This window comes from Alternaria ethzedia (genome assembly GCF_023757985.1).
Source record: "Alternaria ethzedia strain BMP 0044 chromosome Unknown scaffold_2, whole genome shotgun sequence".
NCBI lineage: Eukaryota > Fungi > Ascomycota > Dothideomycetes > Pleosporales > Pleosporaceae > Alternaria > Alternaria ethzedia.
The window spans coordinates 1,086,479-1,099,281 of NW_026056195.1; the positions used below are offsets into that span (position 1 = coordinate 1,086,479).

The 12,803-nt window shown below is 51.3% G+C and overlaps 4 protein-coding genes across 4 annotated transcripts; 3 read left to right on the forward strand and 1 right to left on the reverse strand.

Annotated features, from left to right (window-relative positions):
- Nucleotides 1-762: 762 nt before the first annotated feature.
- Nucleotides 763-1,463, reverse strand: J4E87_001166 (uncharacterized protein; the record flags this gene model as incomplete). Its single annotated transcript, XM_049372813.1, has 2 exons — nt 763-1,251; nt 1,308-1,463. 2 exons carry the CDS (start codon nt 1,461-1,463, stop codon nt 763-765), a joined length of 645 nt encoding a protein of 214 aa, XP_049237471.1.
- Nucleotides 1,464-1,961: 498 nt separating this feature from the next.
- J4E87_001167 (uncharacterized protein) lies at nt 1,962-3,353 on the forward strand (the record flags this gene model as incomplete). Its single annotated transcript, XM_049372814.1, has 3 exons — nt 1,962-2,039; nt 2,123-2,211; nt 2,261-3,353. 3 exons carry the CDS (start codon nt 1,962-1,964, stop codon nt 3,351-3,353), a joined length of 1,260 nt encoding a protein of 419 aa, XP_049237472.1.
- Nucleotides 3,354-6,077: 2,724 nt separating this feature from the next.
- On the forward strand, nt 6,078-8,556 carry J4E87_001168 (uncharacterized protein; the record flags this gene model as incomplete). Its single annotated transcript, XM_049372815.1, has 5 exons — nt 6,078-6,200; nt 6,250-6,510; nt 6,558-6,600; nt 6,648-7,005; nt 7,053-8,556. 5 exons carry the CDS (start codon nt 6,078-6,080, stop codon nt 8,554-8,556), a joined length of 2,289 nt encoding a protein of 762 aa, XP_049237473.1.
- An 872-nt stretch (nt 8,557-9,428) lies between these two features.
- Nucleotides 9,429-12,802, forward strand: J4E87_001169 (uncharacterized protein; the record flags this gene model as incomplete). Its single annotated transcript, XM_049372816.1, has 12 exons — nt 9,429-9,433; nt 9,653-9,677; nt 9,733-9,887; nt 9,940-10,051; nt 10,118-10,346; nt 11,079-11,237; nt 11,298-11,383; nt 11,436-12,125; nt 12,177-12,184; nt 12,244-12,380; nt 12,437-12,546; nt 12,617-12,802. The coding sequence occupies 12 exons, from the start codon at nt 9,429-9,431 to the stop codon at nt 12,800-12,802; spliced, it is 1,902 nt and encodes a 633-aa protein (XP_049237474.1).
- Between the last annotated feature and the right edge of the window lies 1 nt (nt 12,803).

A 12,803-nucleotide genomic window follows, 5' to 3' on the forward strand; every position in this document is an offset into this window, starting at 1 on the left:
CGTATCCCGAGAAATGTTCTTCAGCGACGTATCCGGCATGTATTGCACGTACAACATCGACGCCGGCAGCAGCAACAAAACGATCCCTTACCTCGCCTCGTGCTGCAAACCGGGGGCTGAGGTGAAAATGTGGCAGGACTGCATGCTTTACTGCGAGACTTCGTCGAGGCAGGCCGACGAGTGGAGGGAGTGTGTCGAGGAGATTTATCCGCAGGCGAAGACGGATGATCACTTCAAGGTTGTGCAGGTGTGCTATGGAGGGGAGGGAAGGGGGTTGGAGTACATAGAGGGGCCGAATGGGACGAGGGCGGCGGAGGTGGCGCAGAGTACGACGGCGGTGGGGAGTGCGGTGGAGACGGGGGATGGGGAAGGTATGTTGAGACTTGACGAGATGCGTGTGAGATGTTTGACTGACTGACTGGTGTTAGGTAAGGCGAGTGGAGATGGAGCTTCTTTGAGGCTGGTGGGATGGGCGGTAGCTCTCCTGGCCGTGGGAGCTGGATTTTTGGCTTGAGTGTCAGTTCCGTGTTGGGCTGAGCTACGAAACAGAAGATGTCCCGTTATATACCCATGGAGAAGGAGAAAACGCTATAAGACAGATGTGAGGGCTGCTTGGTTAGTACAGTCATCATTGTAGTAATGCTGAACATCAGTGACATCGTAAAGCGTATGCCATGCGCTGCCACAACTCACCGTACAGGCGGCCTTGGATGCGTTTGATGTATACAAAATATGTTTTACAATTCCCACCTCACAACTACCTCAGGCAGTCTGCTTTCTCGCATTCTTAACCTTACTCTCCGCCTTAACCTCCGCCTTCGTCTTCTTGCCCTGATCCAGCCTCCTCTCCTTGGCCGTCTTCTGCTGACCAGCCTGCCCACCATGCGCCTCAGCCCGTGCCTTTTCCGCCTCGGTGTGTATCCTCATACCCTCCATAGCCTCCGCCAGTGTGGGTATTGTTAAGCCTTGTTTCCGCGCCAGCGCCAGTCTTTGGATACTCGCTTGCCTGCCCCGCTCCGCTGACCGTACGTCCTTCAATAACCGCTCTTTGATGCGCTGTTCGTCGAGTTGTGCTTGGGTGAGGACTGGGGGCCGGTTTTCGACGGGCTCGCCAAAAGGCGCGACGATGGAGGTTACGACGTGGCGGATTACTTTGGAGGTGCGGTAGCCGGATGTTATGCGCACAATGTCTCCTTCGACGACGGAGTTGTTGGGGTCGCGGGCTATGTATGTTTTTGGGGCTGGAAAGTGCTGTTTGATTCGTCAGCACTGCTTTGGGCGTATGTGCGATTGTCGTGCCAACACACCTTCCTGAACTTCTTATTCCATTCGTGCTCTGCGACGCGCACTCGTACTGCTCTCGCCATCTTGCCTGCTGAAACTACGACGCCGACTTTCTGACTTGTGAAACATGGCGGTAGAATTGGTTTTCCGGCTATCGCCTTGGTCGCTATCGACGCCATGGCGGGTGGTGGTGGGTGTCGAGTCGAGGCGTGGTTGGTGTGCGGTGGTTGCGGAGGTCTTGCGGAGGTTTGCTAGCGCGGGCTGCGCACGCCAAGGTCGACCTGAGGATGTGTGTATGGAGACGGCAACTCAATGCGTCCTTCTACTGTATGCGATGGCGTGTCGGAGGCGTGTGGGGTGGTGCAGCCTCGATTCACCGTCGTCGCGTGGGAAATGCCTCGCATGAAAAGTGAAGTCGGTAATGCCAAGGCTTAACTCCGATTGGCCGCATAATCTACGTTACTGCTATCGTGTCCCATTCGCAACATCCACTTTCACATTCCAAGTCGCCCTTCCGCTTTCACTCTCCCAATTCTTTCTTTTCGGGGTCGCTCGTACCCGGATTTCACACGCGAACTCCATGTAGAAGTTTGCTCTGCATTTATCTCGGATACTTTTATTCCGTCCACTCACTTTCGCAACTCCAACACCGCTGTTGGCGCAACTCATAGGACAAAATGCTCCCACGGTTAGCGCTGTTCTTTCTGGTCGCCTTCCTGGCGCTGATCGTTGTTGGTGCAGAGGACTACTACAAGGTATGTAAAAGCGTATATCGGTACACATCTGTACTTTCGCCTCAGTTGCAAGTAGAAGTGCACTTCCTAACATGATACTGTAGCTACTTGGCCTGAAGAAAGATGCCTCGGAGCGCGAGATCAAGAAAGCTTATCGAACCCTCAGCAAGAAGTTCCACCCAGACAAGAACCCGTACGTTCGTAAACCCATCATACCAGCTCACACCTCTAACGTTTAACAGTGGCGACGATGAGGCAAGTGGGAAGTTTGTCGAGATAGCCGAAGCCTACGAGGTCCTCAGCAAGAAAGAGATGCGCAAGATTTACGACCAGTACGGCCACGATGGCATCAAGCAACACAAAGAAGGCGGTGGTCCACGCCAGCACGATCCCTTCGATCTCTTTTCGCGCTTCTTCGGCGGCTCAGGACACTTTGGACACCAGGGCGGAGAACGACGCGGACCGAACATGGAAGTACGGGTCGCACTGCCCCTGCGCGACTTCTACAACGGCCGAAAGACGGAGTTCACAATCGAGAAGCAAGCGATTTGCTCAGCCTGCGAGGGATCAGGTTCGGAAGATGGACACGTGGAGACTTGTGGTACATGCGGTGGACGTGGTATCAGGATCCAGCGACAGCAACTCGCGCCCGGCCTGTTCCAGCAAGTGCAGGTACATTGCGACCAATGTCACGGCAAAGGAAAGACGATCAAGAAACCTTGCCCCGTCTGCCACGGCAGTAGAGTTATCCGCGAAGCCGAATCCCACGATCTCGAGATTGAGAAGGGCATGCCAAAGGGCGTACGCATCACCTACGAGAACGAAGCCGACGAAAGCCCCGATTACGTCGCCGGCGACCTCATTGTCCACCTCGTCGAGGCCGAACCCGCTATGGGAGAACAAAACCACGAGCGCACAGACGGAACCTTCTTCCGGAGACGGGGCAAAGATCTTTTCTGGCGCGAAGTGCTTTCCCTCCGCGAGGCATGGATGGGCGGCTGGACTCGTAACATTACCCACCTAGACGGCCACATTGTCCAACTCTCGCGCAAACGCGGCGAAGTTGTTCAGCCCAACATGGTTGAAATCGTCAAAGAAGAGGGCATGCCAGTATGGGCCCAACAACTCGAAACCCACGAGGGCCTGCAATACGGTGACCTGCACGTCGAGTACGTAGTGGTCCTCCCCGACCAAATGGACAAGAGCATGGAGAAGGAGTTCTGGAGCGTGTGGGAAAAGCACCGCGCTAAGAAGGGCGTTAGCATTGATGAGGAACTCGGTAGGCCGACGGAGCCTATTACGATGCCTGAGCCGGATGCGCACGACGAGTTGTAGGACGGGATTCTGAAGTGGATGTCTTCGGTGTATGCACAGCGTATAGAGCGTGCGTGGAAGATGATGCTGGGATGAAGCGATATGTTCAGTGCTTGTGTGAATTGAGCGTGGTATACCCGGTGATGATGTGGAGTTGGGGAGTCGGTTATGGCTTTGGGATGTGTTGCTTTGGCATATAGAGTATGTTTTTTATGGATATATACTAGAACAATGGATGAATACACTATGTGTTGGTGCCATGAGGATGTATGCGTCGGTGATGATGATCATCATCATCATCGACAGGTAAGTGCCGTGCGATCACTCATTTCTCCAATCTCACTCTCGAAATCATCAAGGGTCTTGTAGGCTTTTTCGAAGAGCGAGATCATGTTTAAGATAAGAGTTTCGTAGAAGGCTGGAAGCATGAGTACGTAGGTACTTGACTTTTGGCCCACAGCCGAAAAACAGAACACATAAGATCTTCAAACCCAGACTTTTGGAAACTCTCCGCTGACTCATGAAGGAGGCAGCTTGGGCTTTTGAACTGGAAGTCGTGCATAAAGGTCTTCTTGAGAAATCTCGCATGTTTTGCCCAGAGGAAGGAAAGACTCCATGGAAACTTTGCGGTTTTGTTTTGTTCTGATTTTGAGAATAACAACTTCCACATGCAAGGATCACAGCCCTTTTTTGATGATTAAATGAGAGAAAGTAGGTGAGAAAGCTGGAGCGCAGAGGACATCGCAAAGGTCTCTAAGCTATTTGAGCCATGTCACTTCACATGCGTTGGTATTTTGTAGTTTTGTAATGTGCTGAGAAGCCAGGAACAACGGAGACAGGACATAATCTCTTTCTTTCTTTCTTTTTTTTTTGGAACACATCGGCTCGTGGCTGCGGGCTTTTTGAGATTTGCGCAGGAGAAGCGTGGTGGAAAGATAAGAGTTGAGACCTGGGTGAGAAGAGGGTTTTATATATTGTGGAGACGAGAGGAACTCGGACATGTTCCATACTGGGGAAATTCTCGGGAAACAGTAAAAGCTCCAACGTCCATGGATCCTGTGTTGGGTATTTTTGTTTCCAGACGCGGACATGAATACGTCTACGACAATTTTCTTTCGAAAACTCCATCGAAGTTTTCTCTTGTCTTTCGAATGGGTTCAGTTGCTCAGAGACGCAGACATCAATGACATCTACGATCGCTTTGTTCTCCAGAAGTTTTTACTCCCATGAAGTCTACTCTCCATGAAAATTAGAAGCTTTCTTATTGAGGGACAGACCGCCATAACGACATATCGTAAAGGTTTTGGAGTTGCTGGCATGAATTTGATAAAAGTAGCAGTGGAGAAGAGCAGCAGACATTCGGTTCGAGATTCGGGTTTTTGGAATTAAGATGGACAAGGCTGGCGAGACAAAAGACATGTTTTGATCGAGGCTCGTTATGAGAACATATCGCTTGCATGCTAAGGTTTTGAAAACTCCAATGACTTTAGAATGAGTGAGATAGAGAGATGGAGAGAATGCTAAAGGAGGGTTTTATACTTGCGCGAAGATACGCTTACTCGCCGATCACGTGAATGAGTACAACCCGTGATAGATCGTTTGTCTCTTTGCTGAATCTGCGCAATTCGGTTTGGAGAAGCTGCCATAATCTCGAGATTGTGGACTAGGCAGATTTATGCAACATCTTTTGGGGTGTGTCGCATGCAGACGAAGAACACGGTGGCTGTTGCGACTACGTAATTAGAGAAATGATACACCATGTCAACGACATGACCGGCTTTCAGATGCAGGTACGCTTTGCTAGACCGATGGCACCGTCAGCTAGGCCATGCGCTGTCATGATCGTATCCTTGTTTTCGGGCCTTTGACACGAAGAAAATTCATAGACACGAGCCGCGACGGGCGCTTGCAAAGTAGTGTGACCAAGGAACGAGGTAGAGCTGGTACTGAACCGTCTGTCAATGAGTGCCGGACGCGTGGTCGAGACCCCACGGGCTGCGAGGCGTGAAGGTCAGACCAAGCATTAGCGGGGTGACCCGCTCAGGCATTAGCGACCCTCGCTAATTGGCTTAGAACGATCTTAGCTGCAATCATCCCTCAGGGTGCAGTTGCCCGATACACAAAGACATCCCACACCCCGCCAAACTTCAGCTGGTACTCGTGCATGAAGTCTGCAGGATGCAAAGCTCGACCCCTGACGATGGCGGATGACGATCGCTCGTCACCACTGTGACCGACCACACTGCACTCTTTCGAGTGCCCATGCATTATGTGCTTCCTCCCCGAGCTGAGGACCAAAGCCTGCTTTTAGCCATTACTCCTAGCAACTATTCACGGGATGCGCGATTTACGAGCCCGCGACATTGCATCAAAAGCGTTGCGGCGCCGAAAAGCAAGCGCTGCAAGTCACATCCCCGCGCGCCGACGCTCAAGAAAATCCCGCAGTGCTGCGCCATCCTGCCTAAACAATGAAGCAGCTAACTACACGTGGGCATTCCGTTCTCACGATAAGCACCAAGGCTAGGAGCCAACCAAAGCTTTTCGTCAGCGGCAGAGCTCGTTACCAGATGAGATTGTCAGACAGTCATAGTTGCGGCCAGATAACGGGATGGTATAAGTCCTGCGAGACTGCTTGACTGTCTTTGCGTACAACACCGACAGCCTGGTATGGATACCTCAATACATTTTGCAGATGCAGACCTGCATCCCGTTCGGTCGTCGCAGTCCGTGGGCGGAGTTTATCCTATGCGCTCACGCACCAAGTCGCACGCGAATCGGACTTCGGTTGATGCGAAGATCAGCGAACTGGAAGACGCGGAAGACGAAGATGCAGGTCTGCGCGATGAGCGCGATTTTAAGCGCAGTCAGGTAAGGAGGCACATGGCGCGGTGTGATCCAGCACACTGACGCGACACAGGTCTTCAGTCTGACACAGATCCTCGTCCTTGCATACCAATCTACCGGTGTCATCTATGGCGACATTGGAACGTCACCGCTCTATGTTTACTCTTCGACGTTCACAGAGGCGCCTAGTCGAATCAATCTGCTCGGTGCCCTGTCCCTCATACTATGGTCTGTTACGTTGATGGTCACCGTCAAGTACGTCTTGATCATCCTACGCGCCGACAACGATGGAGAGGGTGGCACATTCAGCACATACTCGCTTCTTTCCAAATATGTACGTCAAACAACGTGCGTGAGTACCTCAGTCACTGATGTATGTAGGCAAACATCGCGAACAGAGATCCACGCGAAGCAACCCTCATACGTGAGTGTGCATCATGCCATAGGTCTTCTTATACTGACTTCATGCAGGGATGGAGAGACACAATACCGATACTCTGGGCCGATCCACAAGAAACATCCGCTCAACTATCGAAAAGTCCAAGTTCTTTCGCGGTCTACTGCAGGTCATCGGTGTACTAGCCGTATCGATGGTCATGGCTGATGGTGTTCTCACTCCAGCTCAATCCGTCTTGGGTGCCGTACAAGGTCTAAACGTCGTGAAGCCTGATATCGAGAAGTCCACCATCATCGGTGTCACATGCGCCATTCTGGTCCTGCTATTCGTCGTGCAGCCGCTTGGTGTCACGAAATTGACGTTTGTCTTCTCGCCCATCGTCATTGTATGGCTGGCCTTGAACGCTGGGTTTGGAGTATACAACCTTGCCAAGTATGTATTCTTGTTACTCCCGAAGTACTCTTGACTGACAACTACAGCTATGACTACGCGATCCTAAAAGCTTTCAATCCTTTCTATGCATTCGACTACCTGATACGGAACAAATACGAAGGCTGGCGCAGTCTTGGTGGTATACTCCTGGCCTTTACAGGCGTTGAAGCCCTGTTCGCAGATATCGGTGCCTTCAGTCGCCGTGCCGTACAGATCAGTTGGCTCGGATACGCCTACCCGTGTTTACTGCTTGCCTACAGTGGTCAAGCTGCCTACATCAGTGTGCACCCGGAAGCATACTCCAACCCCTTCTACAACTGTGCCCCACCAGGATGGCTCATCTTTTCGCTTATCGTAGCCATCGCTGCTGCCATCGTTGCGTCGCAGGCCATGATCACGGCGACGTTCCAGCTCCTGACCCAGATCATGAAGCTTTCGTACTTCCCGCAGATCAAGGTCGTCCACACTTCGACAACGTATCACGGACAGCTATATATCCCCAGCATCAACTGGCTACTGATGATTGGCACTGTACTTGTCGCTGCTATCTACAACAACACAACATCCTTGGGTAACGCCTACGGTGTATGCGTCATGTTCGTTACATTCTTTGACACTTGCATGGTTACCCTCGTTGCGATCCTAGTGTGGCGCATCAAGCCATACTTTGTACTTCTTCCTTGGCTCACCATCGCTTGCCTGGACGGTACCTACCTGTCATCGGCACTCACTAAAGTACCCGACGGTGCTTGGTTCACCATCTTGCTTGCCTGCCTTCTCGGATCCATATTCATCCTCTGGCGATTTGGCAAAGAGCAACAGTGGGGCGCCGAGGCCAGTGATCGCTTCCCAACAACGCACTTCGTAAAGACACTACCAGACGGCCGCTTAGAGCTAACCGAGCAATATGGCAGCAAATCTGTCGGAACCATGGAAGGCTTCGGCATCTTCTTCGACAAAGCCGGCGAGACAACTCCCATCGTCTTCAGTCAATTCATCCGCAAACTAGTCACCATCCCTGAGGTCATCGTATTCTTCCATCTCCGGCCGCTGGAGGTACCCTTCGTCGCTCCAGAGAATCGATACAGTGTTTCGCGACTCGCCGTTCCAAACTGCTACCGCCTAGTAGTCCGCCACGGCTACATGGACGAAGTAATCACCCCAGATCTAGCATCATTGATCTACGAGAAAGTCCGCAACCACATCGTCGCACGGGCCCTGGAACGCGAAGGCGAGATATCAGCCAAGGCTACCGGCGCCCAGCCGGAGAAGACCATGGTTACCGAGACTGTTGCTGGGAGTGGCATATCGACTCCAACACGCAGCTCAACTACTTCTGCTCGTCTGGAAGCCCTTGAGCGTGCGTACAACCGTGAAGTCTTGTACATTATTGGGAAAGAGCAGATGAAGGTTAAGGTCGGTACGAACATCATCCGTCGGTTCTTCTTGAAGGCTTTCTTGTTCATTCGGGATAACTCGAGAGCGAAGATTGCGAGTTTGGATGTTCCTATGGATAAGGTTATTGAGGTTGGGTTTGTGAAGGATGTGTAATCGAGGAAGTGTGCATCCGTAATCTAGTCTTTTGGGCGATAATCGTTCGCATTGTATCGATGGTTTCCGCAAAATCTTGTGTTATGGCATGTCGATACCTCGGTACCTTTACGTGCCGTCGCTCTTACTCAGTGTCGATGCCAATGCGTCGCAATGACGTGCCTTCTTAGTCATTGCTTGGACCCTTCCGACATTTGCTGACTAGCCACACTTCCACGCCTCACCCTCCAACATCTCCAATTCTCTTGCAAATCTCCTAAACCCCCCAAATCAGCCAATTTGCGATCATGAACAAGTTACCCGACGATAGTACCACCTCGCACGTGTACGTTGCCAAGGCGGCAGGACCGTTGAATAGCTCGTCACCCCCTCGCGGCCTCAACCGCGCTCCTCAGCCTGTACCTCTTCGCGTCCTGAGCACACACGCCATCTAGATTGCCGCCATAACGACATAAGATCAACATTCGTCTCCCCTGAGATGGGGTACAATACACATGGCTATACCAGGTCCGGCTTTAATTGCGCCGCACGTTGTGCCGTGGCGCGCATTCCCGGTGTGTCAGGCAAATCAGCGAGCCAGATGAGACGCGATAAAGGTTTTTTGCTTCGTGTCGATGCGTGAACGCTGTTTTGGGCATCGTGTAGGGTGGAGGTTTGATCTTCGCGCAGTTAGATCTAAGATGCATCTCCTTTGTTTCTGCATTGTGGAGTTGCTCGTTCATCCTTCTCCTCCAGCAGTAGTTCCCACCCTATAGCTTCAGTATGGTGCTCGGCCTCTTCGAGTGGGCGTATTTTGTCGCCTATGTCACGTTCGCAATCGGCTTGCTGTCTTCGGTCGCCCGATTCTACTCTCGCGCACTAGTCTTGAGATCATGGGGTTGGGATGATACAGCTTCATGTCTTGTACTGGTAAAACATGACCAGCTTTGCGATGTCTCCACGTTTGCTTATTCTCTCAGGTCGTCAGTATTGCTCACCAAGTTGTTCTGCAGCTGTTTCTGGACCTGGGCTGTGGCAAGTAAGTTTGGGGGTGATCTTCTGTGATCGTGCGAAGACTTACCATCGACTTCAACAGACCAGGCAATGTAAATTGCAGTTTCCAATCGCTCGATCTTCTTCGGGTACGTACTCTATGGGTGTTCTCGTGAGAGATAGAAGAACTAAGGAAGCACGCAGATATCATTCATCGAAGAGATCGTGATCTATGGCGCACACTCTGTCATCAAGATGACCTTCCTCTTGTTCTATCTCCGGCTTTCTGTTGGTCAAACGTTCCGCGGCTTCGTATATCTTGGATTCGCGCTTGCGTTTTCGATTTTCCTCTCCAGCTTGTAAGTTGAATGGTATCCGCAGTTCATATGGCCACAGACTAACGGCATCTAGACTCATGACCGTCCTACAATGCGTACCATTCGAGAAGATTCTCAACCCCATGTTGTATCCCGAGGTCAAATGCATCGATATGCGTATAATGATGCTCACGCCACCTATCCTTGTACGTATTGGCTACCTACACTCAGCCACCACACTTTGCGCGCATACTGACACGTGTCGCTTTTAGAACATCTTCATGGACCTCTACATCATCTGTCTCCCGATACCCTCCGTTTTGACCCTCCAAATGAATCTACGCCGCAAAGTCACCGTCGTCTCCGTCCTCGCCTTCGGCATCATCTCCGTCACAGTCGCAATCATCCGCCTACCCATCCTCATATCGGTATCCTCGATGAAGACAGACCTATCAATAGACGTGGGAAAAATGATGATTGTGGCATCATTCGAGGTCCAATGTGCGATTGTCGCAGCGAATTTACCCGCAATGAAAGCACTTTGGGGTAAGGTCAGAGGCAAATACAGCTCTGCGGGCAGTTATGAGCGATCGAACGAGAAGCCATACCATCTTTCATCGATGCGCCGAGGACTCAGAAATAAGCGCGCTTCCATGGGAACTATAACGAGGCTAGAGCAGGGGCTGACTGGCAACGAGTCACAAGTGGAGCTTGTGGAAGGATTACACAAACAACCAGGTCCACTGGTTTTCGGGTTTGCAGAGTCGCATTCCAACTCTGTAAAGTCTTCTCGGCAGAACTCAATTATTGTGACGACTGAACTGGACGTGCGACATACACCGAGATTATAGCGGCTTGAAGACATACGTCCGAAGGCTTGCGTTAGAGCCGGGTTGAGACTTAGTATATATAGCTCGGCATAGCGCTTCACTCCTGTATTGAGTTACTCAGTATTGTAGTGTACCTAGCCGCGTATCAATGGGAAAACTTTAGGATCCCATCCTCACCCGCGCTAACGGTCCGTAATCTATGCCATCTCGAACTGCATGTCGCTAAAAGCCTGATTCGGTTAAAGCCGCATCCCGCTACTCCAAAAGTATGCAAGTCTCGAATTCTTCCATCCCACTCATGTGCCACGCCGCATATCTTCCCACTATACAGATCAAGCTCGCGTCGATATCAGTCGTCTCGACTGAATCAACATGTACTGGCTTTTGGTCACGTCAATTGCAGGCATCAGTCTCTTGACTCTACTTGCATGGCGCCGGTATTTCTCCGCAATCGGCGATATACCAGGACCGTTTGCTGCTTCCTTCACTCGTCTTTGGCATATGCATCGTATTCTGAAAGGTGATCAAAACCTCGAACTCGTACGCTTACATGAACAACATGGTAAGTGTACAAGATATGCAACAGCGCTTGTTATCGACAGTTCGCTCACAGTCCTTCTAGGTCACTTTGTTCGCATCTCGTACGACGAAGTCAGCGTTAGCCATCCAGATGCCATTGCGAAGATCCTCGTAGCTCCTCTACACAAGGTACTACTTCGAAAAGCACATCGATCTACGAGACGACTGACATGAGTACAAGGCAAACTGGTACAAGATCCATGCCCTACCAGACTATCGCTTCCAGTCACCCATGAGCACTACCGACCCCAAGAAAAAGATCGAAAAGTCAAAATACATAGCCGCGGCATATACCGTCTCCAACCTGCTCCGCTCCGAAGAGCACATCGACCGTACTTTCGAATCCTTCCTCGACTGGATGAACGAATACGCAGCCGCGGAGAAACCAATGCATCTCAACACCTACATCTCCTACCTAACCTTCGACGTAATCGGCGAAATCGTCTTCTCTAAACCCTTCGGCTTCCTCGCGCAAGGCAAAGACATCGGGAACTCCATCTCAAACTCCCTCGCTCTGAACGCATATATCGCTGTAGCAGGTTACTTCCGCTGGATCAACATCGCCCTGCTAGCCAACCCCATTATGACATGGCTGTCTATCTTACCAATGGGCCATCTCTTCGACACTGTCACGTCTGTGTTGGCGGATCGAGAGAAAAATGAGAATGTGAGGTATGATGCTGTTCATTACTGGTTCAAGCAGCACGAGAAGCATCCGGATAAGTTTACTATACGCGAGATTGGTACGCAGGCGCTTGCGGCTGTGGGGGCGGGGTCGGATACTGTTGCGGCGGGGATACAGTCTTTTGTTTATCATATGATTCGGCATGAAAATGCGTGGGAGCGCGCGCATAAGGAAGTGGCGAAGGCGGTAAGGGACGGGCTGTGTGGGGATCGGGTGGTGTCTTATGCTGATGCACAGCAGCTTAGGTGAGGAAGCATTTCAGTCTGATCGCCATGGAAGACTGTGCGAGACTGACGTTGAGTAGTTTCGTGCAAGCCTGCGTGAAGGAGGCTCTTCGCATCTTCGGTCCTGTGCCCATGGGCCTTCCCCGCATAGCGCCCAAAGGAGGATTGGTCATTGGAGATCGCATTATACCTGAGGGTACTATTGTTTCGATCAACCGTGAGTGAATCCATTTCGATGTTTTCCTTATCGACCAGGCTGACCTTAAACTGAAGCATGGGTGATGCACTACTCAAAGGAGATTTGGGGTGCGGATGCGCACGTCTTCAATCCAGATCGATGGTTGAAAGCAGACAGTGCTGCCATGGAGAAGCATTGGATACCTGTGAGTGACACTTGCACTTATACTGAGTGTACACCGGCGGCTTCGCGTATATGCTGACTGATCACCGCAGTTTGGTGCAGGTTATGGAGGCTGCCCAGGTCAAAACATCGCTAAGATTGAACTCGCGAAGATCGCAGCGACGTTAGTCAGGGACTACAAGATCAAGCAGGTGGACTCCGCGCAAGACTGGCAGTGGAAGGCCTACTTCACGGTTGTTCCGCATTCATGGCCCGTATACGTCGAGAAGAGGGTATGAA